The 21,578-nt window shown below is 41.9% G+C and overlaps 1 protein-coding gene across 19 annotated transcripts in view; it reads right to left on the reverse strand.

Moving 5' to 3' along the window:
• Nucleotides 1-21,578, reverse strand: part of LRRFIP2 (LRR binding FLII interacting protein 2) — a 231,529-nt gene that overhangs the window by 144,345 nt on the left and 65,606 nt on the right. For 12 of the 19 annotated variants that reach the window (XM_033930537.1, XM_033930533.1, XM_033930541.1 and 9 more), the window contains 7 exons: nt 20,767-20,835; nt 13,767-13,817; nt 12,241-12,315; nt 8,376-8,423; nt 8,242-8,283; nt 6,593-6,640; nt 6,436-6,489 (listed from right to left, as the gene is read on the reverse strand). The exons of 3 other annotated variants lie outside the window; for them this stretch is intronic. In XM_033930537.1, the coding sequence (XP_033786428.1) occupies nt 6,436-6,489; nt 6,593-6,640; nt 8,242-8,283; nt 8,376-8,423; nt 12,241-12,315; nt 13,767-13,817; nt 20,767-20,835 (387 nt within the window). The remainder of the gene's footprint in view (nt 1-6,435; nt 6,490-6,592; nt 6,641-8,241; nt 8,284-8,375; nt 8,424-12,240; nt 12,316-13,766; nt 13,818-20,766; nt 20,836-21,578) is intronic. 4 more of the 19 variants (XM_033930552.1, XM_033930540.1, XM_033930542.1 and 1 more) reach the window with 3 other exon arrangements.

The raw sequence follows: 21,578 nt of genomic DNA on the forward strand, positions 1-21,578 counted from the left end.
TTCTTTTCTATAGCTGCTTTAATGGGGAGGGGGGAGGGATGTCAACCAATGCTGTATAATAAGGTAGCCTAAGCTTTCACCCACAGAATGGGGAACACATCAGGCCCCAAATTAGCACAGATTCAGCCCAGCTCCTCAGAAAATACCCCCGACGACAACCACCATTAAGAAATATAGGAAAATACAGATCTGAAGTAACGTGAGTCTGCACACATCTATGCATAATAGAGCCAGTGCAGATGTGTTTTTATATAAACACATATAGAGAAAATGCTTCCACGGGATGCACACAAGGAAAAGGGGAAGAGCAGTTCTCAGTACTTGCCTCAGTAGCGTCATCACAGCGATTCACTTCGGCAGCCTTGGGGCTTTTGATGGGTTGCGCCCGACTCTGAAGAAAGAGGAAGTTGCATTATTAGAGGCGGCCCGTGACTCATCAAAAGCTTCAAGGCTGCTGAAGTGAATCGCTGCATTGCGCTGACGCTACAGGCAAGTACTGAGAGTGGAGGGGAGGAAGCCCTGATCTCACCGGCCTTGCACGGACGGGAGCAAGAAAATTTTGCACATCGATCTTGCCAACTCTGCACAGACCAAGTCAAAAAACAAAATATGAAGGAAAGATTCAAAAGAAAAAAATGTGAAAAAGATCACACTGATTGCATTACATAAACACGTTTTTCAAAAGCACTTTGTTATTGAAATAGAAATCAATCAACAAACAACTGTAACAATTGTCTAATTAGAGGGTTGTGCTCAGAGACATGGAGGAAAAAGGGGAACTTGTTCCCCCAAAAAACTCACTACCCAATCAATGCTTTATCCTCAGAATATAATGAAATATTCTTGTGCAAAGGCATCAAAAAATCAAACTGGAACTTATCTGTTGAACAATGTTCTTTGGCCTCGACATGCCACGTTTCAATTTCATCAGGAAGCCAAATAGTGAGTTCAAAAAGACAACGTCTTTCATAAGGGTGTCAGTCTCTATTAAAGCTCAAAAAAGATTGATTTCCTGGTGGTATTGTAAATTATGTGACATGTTGATGGGATCTCTAGCAAATCATTCTACAAGATGACTGACCTTCAACTCTTGAAATTCCTAAAAGGAACATGGACCTCAGAAGCTTCCTTCTTAAACCATCTCTGACTTGGAGCATTCAGTAAACATATTAACCATTATTCTATGTTGACAAAGTGAAAGGTACATCTGGCGAATCATCTGACATGCCAAAAGTGGTTTTAGAGACGCCGCTGAGCAATTACCTCTGCTATGTGCTTACACAGCTCTTCCTTGAAAATATAGGCGGCACTACAGGAGGGTCTTTTCTTCTTGGGGTGCCTTAGACTGAAAGCTGGACCTCCAACAGCTTGTTGTGACATATGCAAACACTGAGAGGCTGAGCTAGCCTTCATGCATTGCTCTTTTCAGAGTCTAACAGCACACGCAAATATCATCTAGACCAGGGGTGCCCAATACGTCGATCGCAATCGACAGTCGCTCGCTCAGGCGACCCCAGTCGATCGCAGAGCGGGTTCCCTTCTTCCCTTCTCTTTTTTCCCCTCCTGACTGGCCCGCCTCTTGAAGAACACCAGCCAATCAGAGTGCTGGCAGGGCAGGGTGAAGATCGGAGGCGTACCAGTGTTCTCCCTAGAGCCTTTTAGCTGGGCGATCCGCCCAGCTATCATCCGCTCCTGAATTCTGCTGCTGCCGCCGCCGCTCAACATTTAAAAAAAAACCCAAAAAACCGGCTTGGAGAACGTATGCTCCGGGGGCTAACGTATGCTTGTACCGGCTTCCCTTCTCTTCCCTCTGAAACTGGAAGTTATGTGGGGGGGGGGAGAGAAGGGAAGCCGGCACGCACATGTTAGAGCCCCGTTCGCGGGCTACAGCGAGAGACAGGTCAGTGAAGCTTGCGATTTGCTCTTCTTGCTGCCAGGTCCTGCCTACTTTCTGTTTCCTCAAAGGCTGGAACCGGCAGCATTTCTCCCAATAGGTCAATCTTGGGCCGATCAATCTTCCTCTCTCCAACGTCAATTCTGCCGTCGGAGAGGAAGTTCTGGCCAGCGGAACTTCCACTCCGACGGCAGAATTGACGTCGGGGAGAGGAATGCTGGTCGGCCCGAAGCAGGGAGAGCTTGGCTGGCAGCGGGCGGCTTTGGGGGCCTGTTATCCGATGGCAGCGGCAGTGGCAGTGGCTTTGGGGAGGGCAGGGAGGGAGAAACAGGGCAGGCAGGGAGACAGAAGGAAAGAAGAGAAACAGAAAAAAGAAAGGGGGCATGAAGAGAGAAAGAAAGAGAGGGCAGAGAGAGCGGAAGAAAACGTTGGGGGGGGGAAGAATGAGGTCAGGAGGAGAGGAAGTATACAGGCTAAAAGAAGGGAAGAAAGATTGGATGCACAGTCAGAAGAAGAAAGTGCAACCAGAGACTCATGAAATCGCCAGACAAGGTAGGAAAAATGATTTTATTTTAAATTTAGTGATCAAAATGTATCTGAATTTATATCTGCTGTCTATATTTTACAGTATGGTCCCCTTTTACTAAACGCAATAGAGGTTTTTAGCGCAGGGAGCCTATGAGCGTCGAGAGCAGCGCTGGGCATTCAGCGCAGCTCCCTGCGCTAAAAACTGCTATCGTGGTTTAGTAAAAAGGGAGGGGGGTATTTGTCTGTTTTTGTATGGTTGTTAGTGAGGTGACAGTGCATAGAGTCATCTGCTTTGACCTCTTTGAAAAACCCTGGAATAGGAATGATGATTAACATTTTCTATGCGTACAGTGTGCTTTGTGTTTTTTTTAAAATTTTATTGTTTGTAGATCATTTTGACTTGGTCATTTTAAAAGTAGCTCGCAAGCCCAAAAAGTGTGGGCACCCCTGATCTAGATTTTAAAATTGAGTGAAGGTAGTAACTCCTTTGGATCCACCCTGAAACACTGTGTTCAACCATACAAAGCTTACTGCTCGAAGCAAGTTATATTTTCTTCAGTCATGGATCAAGGAATAATATCCTAGACTCGGAGTGAAGCCTATTTACCACTACCCATTTTCAAATTTTGTTATCAGTTTCTGATCGGGTAATTCACTTTACAGGGATGCTCAGTTTGTTTATAAGTTACTAAACTAGAACCTAGAACCATGTCAAAGGCTTTGCTGAAATCAAAGAGTACCAAACCTAGTGCTTTCCTGATCCAACTCTTTGATCACTTGGTCAAAGAAACTTTTCAGATGTGTCTTATAAGCTCTAACTCTAGTGAAGATTTCAGAGTGTCCAGGCTGTCTTTTTGGACTCATGAGGCTAGATTCACTAAGCAAACGGATCGTGTACCGATCGGTTTGCGACCCCTTTGCGACCAGATTTCCCTCCGGCCTGATTCACTAACCTCTCCTGCGATCCGCTTCCAATCCGTGCATGCAAATGAGGAGAAACGCATTCAAAGTAGACAGGGAAACGATTCACCAAAGAAATTTTTGAAACCGACTGGGCTGGCCGATCAACCCAAGAAGCGACTGCTGGGGACCAGTCGCAAACATCTTTCTGATTCTCCAGCTCTATTGAAGCCCTGCTCTCTGCTGCCTGCCACCCCGATGCTTTTCCCCGGATCTCTCCTGTCTGGCTCTGCCCCAAATCGCCGTCCTGCTCGTCCCCAGATTTCTCCTGCCTGCTGCCCCGAATCTCTCCTGCCATTCTCCACACTGCGGGCCCGTGGTTTTAACCCACGGGTTTAAAGTGGGTTAAGGGCTCGCTGGGCTACAAAAAAGTAAAAATAGTTAAAAAAAAAAAGTCACGGCTCAGTTGGGTCTTAGACGCATGCGCAGACCATCTACAGATGGTCTGCGCATGCGTGGGATCATACACTAACGATCCGTGTTGGGAGATGAGGGCGTTCCTCTGATCGCCCTCATTTGAATTTTTTCCTGTTGTGAATTCGTCGAGTCTGCTGGGATCGGCCATGGATCACCCATGGAAGACAGGTTAGTGAATCTAGCTCATGGAGACCAATGTCCATAATGCTTACAATCACAGCCTGAAGATCAGAGCCCAGAAAAAAAAATCAGAATTTAGCTCCAAAGATTCAGAGTGAATACCCATTCCAAATGTCTAATTGTCTCATTCTCCTTTTTATGAGGGAGACAAAAAAGAAATGTCCAAACACAAAGAAGTTTACAAAAAAAAACCACACCACCTCTAGAATTTGCGAGAACTTTGTTTTCACGTTTTCAGTACAGTGGAAAAAACAAAACCGAGGTACTGAGAAGACTGCTGTGCATGGAAAGAGCCTCTCATGCTCAAGACTCAGTTCTGAGTACTGGGAGGGCTGCCCTGCCAGGATGACACGCAACTATGCTGTTAGACTCAATCCTGTTAGTTAATGGATTTTGGTATTTCCCCATTGACAAACATCCATTCCATCCCCCACTCCTATTCTTAAGGTTTAAACCAGTGTTTCTCAACTCAGTCCTGGAATACCCTCTTGCCAGTCAGGTTTTCAGGATATCCACAATGAATATGCATAAACTTGATTAGCATACACTGCCTCCATTATAAGCAAATTTCTTTCATGCATATTCATTGTGGATATCCTGAAAACCTGACTGGCAAGAGGGTATTCCAGGACTGAGTTGAGAAACACTGATTTATCCAACTGTCAACATTTGATCTGAAATTTTCACTTAGAATATTTTTTTTTAACCTCTTACAGAAAAATATTGCCCATAACTATAGCACACCCAAAACACCACTGTAAAAATATTTTCACTTAACTCTTCACTTAAAACAGGATAGAAAAAGGCCTCAAAAAACATGGGTACCCATGTATTCATCAACAACCTTTTCAAAAGGCACAAGATAGAATTACAAAACATAAAAACAAATTACAATAATATCATAGAGAAAAATAAAACAAGATAACAAAAAAGTAAGGTATACAATGATAGGTAAATCTCAATTTTTTCATTCAGGTTTACAAAAACCCTGCTTTTCAAAAAATTCATCCAAATATCTTAACCCCTCCTCTTTTACCTCCAGAAGATTCACCTACCTTCAGATAACCTTCCCCCAAATTACCCACCTTAACACCTTCCAATTAAACAAATACCATAAATAGATTGTAACCTACCCTCTCTAACTGCATTCCATATGTATTTTTCATACAGTTCTTCACTGTCAGTTTAATTTCCATCCTATAAGTTCACATAGAATTTTTCTTTTTTCAACCATCTTTATTTTCTCTTCTTTATTAATTTCCAGGTACTTTAGTTAGATTGTGAACCTTCGGGACAGTAAGGGAATTTTTTAAGTACCTTCTTACTTCTCATTTATAATCTTAATGTATATTTTCTTCAAACCGCTTAGAACCTAACGGATGTAGCGGTATATAAGAAATAAATTACATTACATTACATTACTCTTTGTTGTCAGACTCGGATTTTCATTTTACAAATAATTATTGGTTAAAGTTCACTCTATATGCTTATTTCAAACCTCAGTGGTACCACTCTAGCAACTCACAATTTTATCGCTGCCTACACTTATGTACCACATTATCACTGGTCTGTTATTTGCCGAAAAATTTTATTTACTCCAAATTGCTGCTATCTTATTAATTAAATAGTGAAATATTTTTACTTAGCTTATTCTATTCATGAGCTTCATAATCTAAGTCCATAAGAGGACTCTTAGCTGACATGAATCATGTTTTGCCTGAAGCTTCCTCAAGGACCGTCCCTCATATGCATGGATAAGATAAGCAACAATTTGGAGCTAATAAAATGTTGGATAAACTCTTTTTTCAGTAAATAACAGACCAGTAAATAATGTGAGCTGCTAGAATGGGACCACTAAGATCTGGTAAAAAATATCGAGTGAACTTAAACCAAGAATCATTTGTAAAATAAGATCACTTGAATCGGATAATGAAAAAAATAAGATAGCCATCTCTTACATACATCTTCAAAATATGTTCAACTTTACCAAGTCTGATCCGCTATATAATAAACTTTGCAGTATTATCTTCCAAGTTTTTCTATAAATTATTTTTAAACTTCTCATAAAATTTTCCTCATCTCCTTCCATGTACACATTAGAAAATGACACGGTGACAAAATTCATCACCGTTCACGTCCCTGCGGATAACCGCGGGAAACCATCTTCATATCATTCTTTAAGGAGAGAGGGAACAATCATAGTATGAATGGCCACAACCACTGACCCGCAAGCTTTGCTTTGAAGAATGCTGGTGTAGAAGGACTGAGGTTGAAATAGACACTAGAAAATGACATGGGATTATTTCCTGCGGTTATCTGCGGGGACGGGAACGGTGATGAATTTTTTCACCATGTCATTCTCTAGTACACTTCTGTACGTCTTCAAAGGGTATTTCTCAATTGTTGCGGCCTAGTGAAATAAATGCACCAGTGAAACACGCAAAAGGAGCTCTCACCACAGGGCTGCTTCGTACTGAGCTTGCTCTTGAAGAATAACTGTATTTGGTTGGCTAAAGTTGGCAAGGAAAAGAAATATTATGAAGATGCTCAATAACTACAGTATTAAATCAAATAGCTCAGAAAAAGTAGAAAGGTACACCGATTAAGACTTACAATGCTGGAACTGTATGAGTTATGCACATCACCATCATAAAGAGATGCCTGAGAAATAGTGAACACAATTTCCAAAATCATATGCAATTATTAATATAACTACAGCATTTATTTAACTGCCTTTTGTAAGGGAGAAACAAAATGGTGTAGAACAGACATGGGCAAACTATGGCCCGTGGGCCAAATTCGGCCCGTTTAGCTTTTTAACTCAGCCTGCGGTGTCAGAGACGGCTGTAGTTTGCCCTTGTCTGCAACGTAAGGCAGGGTTTCTAAACGTGCGGTACACGGGCCGCCCGTCCGTCCGCTCACCACCACCGCTCACCCACTATATTTACTTACAGCCCCGCTGGTGCTGCAACAAAGGGAAGGGAAGGGCATGTACCCACAAGCCTTCTCCCGATGTCAATTCTTAAGTTGGAGAGGTCTGGGATTGGCTGGCCCGGACCTTCTCTCCTACATCAGAATTGACGTCGGGAGAAGGCTTGTGGGTACGCATCTGGTCCTTCTCTTCCCTTTGTTGTGGCACCAGTGGGGCTGTAAGTAAATATAGTGGGCGAGCGGCAGTGGTGAGGCGGGCGGGAAGCGAGTGGATGGACAGACGGGCGGGTGCTGGACTGGGAGGGGAGAGGAGGAATCGGCGGCGGGTCGGCTTAGGGACAGGCAGGCTTTGGCGCGGCTTTGGGGGATGGCGGGAAGTAATTAAATGCAGCTGGTGCAGGTCAGCTTGGGGGGGAAGGGAGGGAGGAAGGGGCACTAAGAAAATAGGAAGGAGGCACTGGGGCACTAAGGACATAGGAAGGGGCACGAAGGATGGAGGCACTGGGGCACTAAGGACATAGGAAGGAGCACGAAGGACATAGGAAGGAGGCTTCGGGGGCATAGGAAGGAGGCACTGGGGCACTAAGGACATAGGAAGGAGGCACTGGGGGCATAGGAAGGAGGCACTGGGGCACTAAGGATATAGGAAGGAGGGAAGGAGGCACCGGGGGCATAGGAAGGAGGCACTGGGGCACTAAGGAAATAGGAAGGAGGCACCGGGGGCATAGGAAGGAGGCACTGGGGCACTAAGGACATAGGAAGGAGGCACCGGGGGCATAGGAAGGAGGCACTGGGGCACTAAGGACATAGGAAGGAGGCACAATGCGCGCAAAAAGAAAATTTGCGAGGATTCAGCAGCCGGCAGCCGCGGGAGTGCTGTTTCCTCCTGCAGTGTGGCCCACGGATCAAAAAGTTTGCCCACCCCTGGTGTAGAACAATAGAGTTAAAATATTCCCCGCCTTTTATAAAGCCGCGCTAATGGCTGCTCCTGCGGTAATTGCTCCGAAATCCATAGGGAATTAATGAACGGAGTGTTTTCTGCGCAGCAGCTATGCCAAGAATATTGCTCTTAGAAATATTAATTTGTAATTGAATACAGTCTCTTTTTAATAACTAGATTTTCTTACCAGTGTATAGTTATTCATAAAAAAAATTAGAAATATATTTATAAGGCACATGTTACTTTTAGCCCTCAACTATAAATGTAGAGAGTCTTAAACATTGCCAACAGTAATAATGAAAAATAACCATATTTAATTAAATCAAATCCTGTAATTCATTTTGCCAATTATGTTATAGCACTACATTTCAAGCAAATTCTGTATACGAACCAAACTGGTACTTCGTGTCAAACCAGTGCTAGCATTAGAAGCCTATGAAGAAAGATATAGTATTTATATTTTAAATGAAACCAGTGAATGGGATCTTAATGGTAAAGCACACAAGCATTTACTAATATACTAACCCGATAATTCTTAGATGTTGCCAATGGATCACTGTATAGAGATGATGACTATTATGAGAAAAAAAACCTCAATGATTTCAAGCCTTGCTTAGGTAAAAGAGAGAAAAAGCATTGAAAAGTGAAGGTTAAATGAACAGAATTGCAGAAGTAATCTGCCTCAGTGGCTGAAAAATAAAACAATATTGTATTCCAACAAGCAGCAGTGTGGCAGACTTGAATTCAACTCATGCTCAGATATCATAAAAGCACTGTGCTCAAACCAAAGTACGATGACTCTCTACAACTGCTATGTAGATATCTTCTACTGGCCAAGGACTAAAGTCAAGTATTAGCTCAAAGAGCCATTACTTAGCCCTCAATGTCTGCAACTAATCATGTGATGACCTGAGTTTATTGTCTAAGCTGAGGTGTTACAGAGGAAAAAAATACGAGGCAGGAAACTCATAAGAATGCCTCCAACAAATCATGGTCAAAACCCTTTCCTTTCAAAAATAATAACCATCAAAAAAAGTAAGGGCCAAGTAAATAGTCCATAGATTAGGAAAACCAATTAGCACTAACCCCCTCTTTTACTAAGGTGCACTAATCGAATTAGTGCGCCCTAAACGCTAACGTGTCCATAGACTAACCTGCACGTCTTAGCATTTAGTGCGCGTTAATCAGTTAGTGCACCTTAGTAAAAGAGGGCCAAGTGTCCCTTCAGAGCACATTATATATTTTCCCTGGGTGGTCTGAGGAAATCTTAAAGAAGGTTTATATGACAGCAAGACTAATATTTTATTAACTCATCCTAATACTATGCTCCTTGGATGATGAAACCAATGTTGACACAGATCTCACTTCTTTTTAGGTTCGGTGCACTTTATAAACTAAGACAGAAATCTGGTATCTCAGATTGAGTCATTACTACTAGTGTTAATAGATCACCTACTTTTATTGTTTGATCCAAGAGAATTATGGGGGAATAGTGGATAAAGAGTGGTTATTACCTAGAAGTGTGGTAGAAAGAAGGCTATAAATGAGAATGCTCAGAAAGCAATTTCAGAGGGCTTGCATTTACTCCATTCGATACTTTGGACGCCTAGGCTAGCAGATAGAATATACTGTATAGAATATATTGTATGGATAGAATGGCCCCGATGAAACAGTTTACAAAGAAAGAAAAGGATTATTCCATTTTCCAATGGGAGAGAGATTAGGTACCTCGACATTTGGAGAGGCAATGGAAGAGGCTAGAACAGTGTCCCGCAAACTTTCTCGAGCTGCAGCACACTAAAGGTAGTGGCTTTGGATCAAGGCACCTGGAAGTGCCATGATGACATCACACCCATGCGTGACATCATCACATTGATGTCTGCGTGTGTGTGAAGGCCCTCCAGGCAGGCCCTGAGAGGCCAGTGGGGGGTGCCATAAGGGAAGAGGGCCAGAGAGAAGTATAGGTGCTGGTGCCCACTGATTGCCTACAGGACGTGTCTCTTGCCACGAGAGGCACATCCTGTAGGCAGTCAGCTGGCGCCGGCGCCACTCCTCCTCCCCAGTGTACCGCGGCACACCTGAAATCTCAGGAGGCACACAGTTTGAGATACACTGGGTTTGAAGATACTACGTTGAAACAGTGGATGAAGTTGTTCCTGGAGTACTAGAACACAATAAATGGTTAAAAAAGCAATATTATACAAACGGGATATCAAATATGGCTGATGGTGTTCTGCAGGGATTCCCACTCTTTATGATACTTCTTAATTTGAATTTTAGGCTTTTGGCTCAGCAGATATATTCTTTTGTATTAAAAAAACTATTTTTGTTTGCAAATTATGTACAAATTTTTGTTTTTGATTAACTCTGTAAAGGAAATTCAGAGGATCTTAGGAGAATCTATGCAGATATTAGATTTTGTAGCAACATCAGTTAAAGCTAAATGTTGAAAATCTGAGTTATTATGAGTGGGTGCAGTTCTCTAGTTCAGCTTTCTGAGCTGGCCACAATATTTTTACAGGTGTTTAATATGCTTATGAGGCAGGAATTGAAATTTTGGGGGATGTTGTTTTATCTATCAAATTAACATCAGATTTACAAATTGATCGGAGGTAAAGGAGGACTGGAAAAAATAAAGTTAGCTCAACAGTTTAGATCAGGTGTGGGCAACTCCAAATCGAGGGCCGGAAACCAGTCAGGTTTTCAGGATTTTCCCAATGAATATGCATTGAAAGCAGTGCATGAAAAAAAGATTTCATGTATATTCATTGGGGGAAATCCTGAAAACCTGACTGGATTCCGGCCCTCGAGGACCAGAGTTGCCCACCTCTGGTTTAGATCACATTTGAGACAACAGAACTTCAGGACTATAATCTAGTTGACAGTCATTTAGACTACTGAAACACAAATTACCTGGGTCTTTCGGAGAAAATGTTAAAGAGATATAGCGGATTCAAAATATGACTACAAAGATGGTGACATATACACAGTGGAAACAGTTACCCAATGCTTTATTCTTTATGGGTGTCTTTTACTAAGGTGCGCTAGCCGATTTAGCATGCGCTAAATTGGCTAGCCTGCCTTAGTAAAAGACCCCCTAATTTAGTTGCTACTGAAATATAGAATAAGATTGGAAATGCTCTATTTTTAAGGTAATGTGTATCTACAGTTTCTCTATAAATCTTGTTCTTGCCTCCTAAGGCATACAAGTTAGCTAAAACCTACGGCTAGTTCTTTTTCAGTAGTGCCCCAAGCATCTGAACACACTGCCTGATGAGATTAGGAACATGAAGGATTATCTCCCTTTTAGAAATTTGTTTAAAACATGGCTTTTTACTAATTATTTTTAAAAGATGTAAAAAATTGTTTCTTCCAAGTCTTTATTAGGGATATGTTTGTAATTTTAGGTCTGATAATAAATGATTTAGAACGGATCGAGTAGGAGTGGGGGATGAATGATGATTTTTTTTTTTTTTCAAATTGTATTTTGAACCACACTGTTCAGACAGTGCTTGTGTATTGTGTACAGTGTTGTGCATGTCTTTAGCAGCACTACAGAAATAAGTTGTGTAGTAGTATTTGAAAGTACAGTATTGGAATGAAAATTGCAAAATTAAATTATCGTTGGTACCACAAACATTTTTTGGCAACTAGTTTCAATTTTACAAAGTCAAGGAAAACTATGTAAAAACGAAATTAACGTTTCTTAAGTCATCTAAGGTCTGAAACAAGGCCACACAAGCAACACAGGTAACAGGGTTGCCCCTAACTTGTCCTGTTAATGGTTTAGTTTTCAGGATATCGACAATGAAGAGAGGTTCACTTCATGCAAAATTTATTTCATGCATAAAAATTGTGTTGATTTTTAAAATCTCATTGGTTGGGTGCTCACCAAAATAGGTATGGAAAGCTGTGAATTTAAAGCACTGAGTTAAAAGAAAATATTTTTAAAATATATCTTTGAAGAGTACGAGGAGGGCCACGCAGAATTAGTGGCTTAAGACAAATTTTACATCTCACAATATATTTCATATTTCCTAGCAGAATGTACAAAAATCTGTTTAGTGAACTCGGATTAGCGCGTGCTATAGCAAGCGCTAGCCAAAAAACTACCATCTGCTCATGATGAGGCGGTAGCAGTTAGTGCGCACTATTCCGCGCGTTAAGGCCCTAACGCACCTTTGTAAAAGGAGCCCTTAGTGTGTGGCTCATATATCCAAAGTAAAAATTGAAACTGGATTCATTTATTATGCAATTATAATTCATAGTTAGGGTTTAAAAATATTTTACCACAACACATTGATACTGTTAGGTTGAAATTTACTAGCAATAACCAAACTGTTGGATTAAGCAGGTTATTAGCATGCAATGAAATAAAACATAGACAGACCCGAGTATGATAGGTAGAGGTTGGTCTACTATAGTTAATGTCATTATAGTTTCTTTTATCATGATAAAATCCACTCTGTAATAAAAAAACAAAAGAACAATCTTATACCTTTGCTCATAAAGTAATTTTCAACCTCCACTACAACAAACGTTTTCAAATGGACAAAGCCTATTAAAAATAAAATTAAAGAGCCCCTTCTACAAAGCCGCAGTAGAAATTGAATGGGCTTCAATGCATTTACCACAATAATATCGCTACCACAACTTTGGAAAAGGGGCCCTAACATTTCTATCAATGAATTTCAAACTGTGAGTTGGGACACCAAATGGGTATCACATATGGTGTCTCACAAACTGGGATGCTCCTCCTCCCTATACACATCTACTGTAACCTATACCAATCTTAAGGTCTGGGACCACTCCAGACTCTAAAGAAACACTGTAAAGTTCAGACAATGGAGCTAGCAGAACTACTCTGTGTTTCTTGAGTTACCCTCAGATGTATCCCATCAGGCCCCATCATCTTGTCTATTTTTAGTTTAGCTAGCTCATCATGAACCCAGTCTTCTGAGAATCGGTGCTGGTCTTCCATACATCTATTTGAATTAGCATTTGTTTTATGTTGTCCTACCCATGGCCCTTCATTATAATCATAGAACAGAAATAATCGTCGAGCAGTTCAGTTTTATCCTTATCAACTTCTACGTATTCTTCCACCTTCACCCTTGAACCTAACATCTTAAAAATTGCCATATTAGCTATATTTTCTTCCATTTGCATCTTTGCTTTCCTGATGGCTTTTCTAGCTTCTCTTAGGCTTTTCCAGATATTTTTGTCTATCTTCCTCTTTCTGTGATGTCTTGTAATTTATGAAGGCTAACTTTTTTTCCCCTTACCTTTTCTGCTACATGTGAGAACCAAAGTGCCTTAAGTGTTAATTTTATTACTTTTCAATGCCTAATTTTTGTTCCTAGACTTTGTAAATGATACCACTAATTATAGGGTGTTCCCTCAAAAAACCTAACCAGTTAAAAGCTTTAAACAGACTACAGAACAGTATCCACAAATTCATCCTCAGAACTTTAATCTTGATACTGAAGCTGGAAAATTCAAGCAGCTTAGGTATTTGCGACACAAAATAATGTGGAAAAGCATGACTGCTGTCTCCCCACAGTGATGAATGGCTAAAAAGAAGGATGTCAAAAATTTAATCTTAGATGATTATTTTGTTAGAAAATCAAAGGTCTTGGACTTAAAAATTAATTTTAAAATTCCAAAATGACTGCAACTGAAAACAGAAAAAGTTGTAACAGATAAGGTGATTAAACACACATGCAGGGGGAAAAGGGAAAAAAAAACTATGATTCTTCCATTATATACAGGCACATGCTAATTCACACATTTGTGAGCCAGTTTACCAAAGCATTTTTCCTATTCTGTTTTCTCACAGTTTAATCAGTTTAGTATAAAAAAGGTGCACACTAGCAAAACTAAACTTGCTTGCCATGCTTGGAGAAGAATACATACAGTTACTGAAGCTCTGTTGGACTTTGAAGACTTATCTCTAGTAAAATCAGGCTGGTATTTCAAAAATGAGTTTATGAAGAAGTTGGATACAAAAGAAAAATAAGTGTGATGATAGATTAGACAAAAATCAACTTAAGAAAAAAGTCTTAACTCTAATAGGTTTGGCATCTTAAAAGTTAAAATCATGCTAGTAAATGATCTACTCCATAAGTGTAAATTATATTTTATGTCCAGGAATAATAAAGGAGATAATACAAACTTTGAAGACAGTAACCAATACAGTAGAGCACCTTTTATGCTGAATGACTTAGACAAATCATTCCAAATAAACCAAAGCTGCTTACCTTTGAAAGCAAATAGCAAGATTACCAATCACACAAATGTGTGACATCATCCAATACAGTACAAAAATTCAAAAATATCACTCCAAAACAAAAGCACCACACAAGCCAAGAAAGCTAGATTACTTAAGCGAAAGAAAAGCCTCAGACAAACGGAGAGGTGTACCCACACTCTTCCACCAAAGCTTCATAGGCAAAAAACTTTGACACAAATTTAAAGTTAGCAGGTGGGAGCAAAAAAATAGCCAAGAATGATTAATGGTAAAAAACTACTGAACACAAACAGGCCAGGCCGACGATCGTTTCACAGATGGGTTAAACACTGGTTGGCAGGCAGAAGGCAGAGGGTTGGAGTGAAGGGTCACTACTCGGACTGGAGGAGGGTCACGAGCGGAGTTCCGCAGGGGTCGGTGCTCGGACCGCTGCTATTCAATGTATTTATTAATGACCTAGAAACAGGGACGAAGTGTGAAGCTACAAAATTTGCAGATGACACTAAACTCTGTAGCAGGGTTAGAACTGTGGAATAATGTGAGGACCTACAAAAGGACCTGAACAAACTGGAGGAGTGGGCGAATAAATGGCAGATGAATCTCAATGTAGGGAAATGCAAGGTCATGCATATAGGGAAAAAGAACCCAATGTTCAGCTACCAAATAGGGGGATTAGTACTAGAGGGAAGTAACCTTGAAAGAGACTTGGGTGTACTGGTGGATACAACAATGAAGTCAACGGCACAATGTGCAGCAGCCTCGAAGAAGGCAAACAGAATGTTGGGTATTATTAAGAAGGGTATTACAACCAAAACGAAGGAAGTCATCATGCCGCTGTACCGCGCAATGGTACGACCACATCTGGAGTACTGTGTCCAATATTGGTCTCCATACCTAAAGAAGGACATGGAGATACTTGAGAGGGTTAAGAGAAGAGCAACAAGAATGATAAAAGGTATGGAAAACCTTTCAAACGCAGAGAGGCTAGAAAGGCTGGGGCTCTTCACCCTGGAGAAGCGAAGACTCAGAGGAGACATGATAGAGACTTACAAGATCATGAAGGGCATAGAGAAGGTGGAAAGGGACAGATTCTTCAGCCTATTGGGAACTACAAGAACAAGGGGGCACTCAGAGAAACTGAAAGGGGACAGGTTTAGAACCAATGCTAGAAAATTTTTCTTCAATCAGAGGGTGGTGGACACCTGGAATAAGCTTCCGGAGGATGTGATACATTAAGGGGGTTCAAAGAGGGATTGGACAAGTTCCTGAAGGATACGGGGATTGAGGGATATGGATAGAGATAGAGGAGAGGTAGAGATAGGGCCATGAAAGGGTATAGATAGAAGAAAAATGGGGATTAAAGGGTTTTAGGCAAAGGATCACTTACAGGTCATGGACCTGATGGGCCGCCGCGGGAGCGGACTGTTGGGCACGATGGACCCCTGGTCTGACCCAGCAGAGGCAACTTCTTATGTTCTTATGTTTCGTGGCCGGTAACCACTGTTTCAAGGCCTTAGCGCAAATTCCAGGCTATCAGTGGTTGAAAGCAGCAGTTAGGATCTGCGTACTGATAGCTTGGATTTGGCGCTAAGGCCCTGAAGCAGTAGTTACCGGCCACAAAACGATCGTAGGCCTGGCCTGTTTGTGTTCAGTGGTTTTTACCATTAATCATTCTCTGCTATTTTTTGTTCCCACCTGCTAACTTTAAACTTGTGCGAAAGTTTTTTGCCTATGATGCTTTGGTGGAAGAGTGTGGGTACACCTCTCCGCTTGTCTGAGGCATTTGGGCTGCAAAAGCCCAAGGAAAAAGTACAGTTTAGGGGGTGAAGAACTTCTGTGCATGAAAGAGGAGCAGGATTTAGGTGTGATAGTATGTGATGATTTTAAGGTGGCCAAACAGGTTGAAAAGGTGACAGCAAAAGCTAGAAGAATGCTAGGGTGCATAGAGAGAAGTATGGCCAGTAGGAAAAAGGAGGTATTGACGCCGCTCTGCAAGACTCTGGGGAGACCTCATTTAGAATATTGTGTGCAATTCTGAAGACTGTCCCTTCAAAAAAATATAAACAGGATGGAGTCAGTTCAAAAGGTGGCTACTAAAATGATCGGTGATCTTCATCATGAGTATGGGAATAGACTTAAAGGTCTCAATATATACAGTATACTTTGGAGAAAAGGTGGGAGGTGACATATGATGGAGACATTTAAATACCTAAGTGACATAAAAGCGCATAGGACGAGCCTCTTTCAATTAAAAGGAAACTCCAGAAAGAGAGGGCATAGGATAACGTGACCATTTATTTTTTTCCCTCAAAACAGGACATGAACCCCCCCTCCCCGGAGTACCTTCTTTTTAATCCCAGCGGTTGCCTCCTGTCCTGATGTCTTCCGGCAGTGCCAGAGCGGTGCGCCTGCCTGGTCCTATGCTGCTTACTGAATGGCTTCTGTCAGTTCTCATGGGACTCGCAAGAATTGATGGCAGCCATTCAGTAAGCAGCGCGGGACCAGACAGGTGCGCCGCTCTGCCACTGCCTGAAGACATAAGGACAGGAGGCAACTACCGGGTTTAAAAAAAGGTACGGGGGGGAGGGTTGTATTCGCTAAGGTACAGAACTTGTTTCTTCAACGAGCCCCTGAAAACGGGACATTTCAGCATCCTGAAGCTGTGTTTGGGGATAACAGGATGAAGTTAAGAGGCGATAGGCTCAGGAGTAATCTAAGAAAATACTTTTTTACAGAAAGGGTAGATGTGTGGAATATTTTCCCGGTAGAGGTGGTGGCGACATTGTCTCCTTTTCCCATTTGTGTAGTGGGTATTTAGTTGTAGCCAAAACCCCAAAGAGAATAATAGTTGTAATTCCAAAAGAAATAAACTTGCAGATCAAAATGCTTCTGTATTGATCTATGGTGTTAACGCACCTTGATCCTCGTGTATAGTTCTAGTTGCTCAATCTAAAAAAAAAAAAAATCTCCCAATACTGAGAAACTAGAAAAAGGACTGTCAACTCTGCCAGTGCAGTCTAGGCATCCATCCAGGACAGCAGCATTTGAAAGGGTGGAGGGGAGTGGCAGCATTTCCTTTCCCCTACCCTACTCTAACCATCCCATGTCCAGCATTCCTCCTCTTTCTCTCTGCCACCACTGTCCTATTTCTTCCCAAACTGAACTTGCAAGCAGATTTAGCACTACCATGGGCCAAGTCCTAACTCCACCTCTTTTGTTGGAGGGAAGAGGGAGAGCAGAACAATTTGAGCAAAGGCCTGTGTTTAAAGGCTCTGCACTCCTCTGAATCTCCCTGCAACTTCAGCCCAGATCCAGGAAGAATTAAGGCAGCAGTTTTAGAGGGACAGGGAAGATGAGAGGACAGGCTGAACAGGATGTAGGGAGTGGAAAGGGGGATGCTGACCAACTAGGGGGAATGGGAAGCAAGTTGCTGAACTAGCAGAATTAGTCTCAAGTCACCCCAGGGGAGGGTATGCACAGCTGAAGGTTCACCTAGGACAGCAGATACCCTTTAATTGGCCCTAAGTAGAGGAAAAGACCATAAAAAAAGACAATAGGTATGAACTACTATCACAAAAAAAGGCTAAGCAGGTTAGGGCTCTTTAGTATCAAGAAATGACAGATGCTCATAAAATCAAAAATAAGGAAGAATTTAATAATATAATTTACTCTTTCAAACATTAGGACCAGGAAACACATCATAAAACTGACTGGTAAGAGATTTAAAATAAATTTAAGAAAATAATTTCTCATGCAATAAACAATTAAATTGTGGAATTTGTTGTCACAGAAAATGGTCAAATCTAGTAGTGTAGTTGAGTTTTTAAAAAGGTTTGATTTAGTTTCTGGGAAAAGGTCTATTAAAAAACAAAGCATCTCAAGTTAAAATATGCCCTGTGCAGTACACTCCCAAGCACTCCCAGAATTGTCCTGTCCAGCCCACTTGCATTGCCCCAGTAAGAGAAGCCAAATAGATGAAGCACAATTTTGAAACCTCTGACTTCCCTGGCACCCAGTGTGGCCACACCAGATGCACATAGCTAGACCCTGCATTAAAACTTATTAGCTAAGTAGGCTTAGGGTATAAAGCAGGAAATGGGTCTCCCCTCCCATCCAGCGTCTGCTTCCCTTTCTCTCCTCCCCACTTCTAGCATCTGCTCCCCATTCTTTCCTCCCCACTTCCTTCTAGCATCTGCTCCCTCTCTCTCCACGTTCAACACCTGTTCACCTCTCTCTCTCCTTCCATCCAGAGTCTGCTCCCCTTTCTCTCTCCCCTCCCATCCAGCGTCTGCTCCCCTTTCTTAGTCTCTCCACTTTCAGCGTCTGTTTCCCTCTCTCTCTCCCCTTCCAACCAGCATCTTCTCCCTTCCCCGCTTCCATCCAGCGTCTGCTCCTTCCTATCTCTCTATCTCTCCACTTCTCTTCAGAATCTGCTCTCCTCCCTTTCAGAATTTGTTATCCTTCCCCCTCTACCTCCAGTTCCCTTCAGCGCCACTGAACCTCTTCCCCTCAACTTCACGGGTGCTCCAGAGTTTTCTGTTTCTCAGCGTCTGGATGCCGCAAACATTTTCACAAGTCCCACGCGACTGCCCCAAAGCTTCTCTTCTGCCACAAGCCACCAAGGCAGAAGCAGGAAGTGCGTCAGAGGAGAAGCTTTGGGGCAGTTGTGCAGGACTTATGAGAATGTTGCCGCGTCCAGATACTCAGAAACAGAAAACTCTGGAGCACCCGCAAAGTTGAGGGGAAGGGAGGGAGATGGCAAGACGAGGGGAAGAGATGCCTGTTGCCGGCAGTTCTCTCGTGGCCCAGCTGTCAGACGGCCGCAAGACGAGGGGAAGAGATGCCCGTTGCCGGCAGTTCTCTCGCAGCCCGGATGTCAGACGGCCGTGGACCAGGGGTTGGGGACCCCTGTGTTAGTGCCTTCAGTATAAGCTCACTAAGTGCTGCCCAATTCAGGAAAAATATTTCGATTCAATCTGTTGAATCAATTTTTCAATTCAATTTCAATGACACAATTTTGCTACAGCTTTTTATTTAACCATTTATTAAACATTTTATTTAACCAAGGCAATATCATGTCAGAAATAGGAACATCCAATCTATAACAGTTGAATCAATTTTTCAATTCAGTTTCAATGACACAATTTGCTACAGCTTTTTATTTAAACATTTATTAAACATTTTATTTAACCAAGGTAATATCATGTCAGAAATAGGAACATCCAATCTATAACAGTTTTAAAATTAGTTAGAAACATGGGGTGGTGCCAGCAGGGAATAGGGCCGGAGAGAAGGAGAGGCACTGGTGCCAGCTGATTGCCTACAAGACGTGCCTCTCACCTTGATAGGCATGTCCTGTAGGCAGTCAGCTGGCACCCCTCCTCCTCCCCAGTGTGCTACAGCACACCTGAAATCTCAGGAGGCACACAGTTTGCGATACACTGCCCTAATCCCTTGAATTGCTAAATGTTATGGCTTGATATGAATTCAGGTGTCAGCAGACTGCTTTCAACTATTGGGTCCCTCTGCTATTCCCTCTCTGCTATCCCTGCGTTGTTCATCTCTCCCTCTCCCCATTTTGCCCTCCTCCCCCAAGTCCATCTCTCCTTCCATCCATCTCCTCCTTCTTCCTCCTCCTCACATCTACCTTTATTTTGTTGTAAAATTTGTTGTCGGTGGAAGTTGCGAATCTAGCAATCCACAGAGCTTTCCTGCCACCACTCCTGGCATCTTCTCTCCACTGCTGCCCACCCTCAGTGACAACTTCCTATTTCTACTGGGGCAGCCACAATGGAGAGAAGACGTCTGGACTAATGGCAGGGTAGCTCTGTGAATTGTATTCGCTATTGCCGCTCAGCAACAACTTTTGCATCGAATTAAATGTAGATGCGGGGGTGTGGAGTGAAGGGGGTGAAATCAGATAAATGCTGTTGGGGATAGAAGGGTGACAGAATCGATTCTGGGAAGGAGTGTGCTGAAAGAGCTAACCAATATAAAAAAAAGGCAAAAGAGAAGAAGCCAGGGAGATGTGGGCTCACCTTGCTGCCGATTTGCTCACACAGGCCCGCTCAGGCATTCCCTTTGCCAAAGTCCTTTCTTCTGATGTTAACTTCCTATTTCACGAAACAGGAAGTTACATTAGATGGAAGGACTCCAGCAGAGGGAAAGCCCGAACGGGCCTCTGCAAAATAGATCAGTGGCAAGGGAGCTGGTGCCACCGCTCATGAATTGGTGAGTCCGTTTTTTTTTCTGGAAACAAATCGATTCGATTCACCCAAAGTGAATCGGTGAATCTATTCACATGAGAAATCGGGCACCTCTACAGCTCACCAGTCACACAAAACTTCCCTGCTGGAATCTCACTCATTACCTTAATCACAGAACTGAAGCATGGTAATGTTTTTGGGTGCACAGGAACTGCCCATCAAAGTTCTTCTGACTTTTCCTAGAAAGTTCTGGAAATTGTGTTTTAATTGGTGCCAAAAGGATATAGCAACCCAAATCAGAAAAATGGTTTAATTGAGGAGCACTTTGTAAATCATTCTCACAAAAAAAACCTCTTAATCTATCCATCACTTGGCCTCTCATGATTCTAATGTCATTCATAAAAGTGGAAAAATGCTACATTAAGCAAGTGAAAAGCATGCTAATTTCTGGATTACACACCAAAATATCTCTTCGCCTAGAAGTACTCTCTCTGCTTCTGTGAGATCCATTCACATTCAATGAAGAACTCTTAAGAATGAAATAAGATGATATGAATTGAAGGAATTTCAAAGCATAAATTACATTAATTTGTGTCTTCACTATTCCTATTATTTGTATACATGGCTATAAAACTTTCAATAATGTTCTCTATTAAGCTTGAAGTCGCACATATCACCATCAAGAAGCCTTAAAGTAATTCACTTACAGACCTCAGTGGTGCAGCCAGTATGAGTATTAAACTTTTTCACATATGGCATATCAGCACCAAAATCATATGCCGTATGTGAAAAAGTTTAATACTCATACTGGCTGCACCACTGAGGTCTGTAAGTGAATTACTTTAAGGCTTCTTGATGGTGATTTGTATACATGGTAAAAACACTGCTGCAAATTCCTATTTACCAATACAAGTACACATAAAAAAAAGTGTCTCCCTATCACTTTGAGAAAACATTTTATCATTGCACTTACTGGAATTCCCCTCCTCTTGCCTTGGATCCTCATTATAGGTAAAAACACAAATTTGTTCTCATGAAATTATTTTGATATATAAAATCTGAGACATGAAATAAGGCCTGCCTCCTTATCTGTGCAGCACCACGGAGCTGCAGAAAGTTCTGCCTCTTCCTCCGGTGGCACTAATGAAATTTTAGTTGTATTTGCTAAAACCGATGAATGTGTGCTTTGATTCTCAAGTCAAGGGCAAATAACTATGACGAACTATTATATAATTATTTCTTGGGCAACTTCACTCTGAAGGCAATGAAGAT

This window comes from Geotrypetes seraphini, chromosome 2 (assembly GCF_902459505.1).
Source record: "Geotrypetes seraphini chromosome 2, aGeoSer1.1, whole genome shotgun sequence".
In the NCBI taxonomy this organism is placed as follows: Eukaryota; Metazoa; Chordata; class Amphibia; order Gymnophiona; family Dermophiidae; genus Geotrypetes; species Geotrypetes seraphini.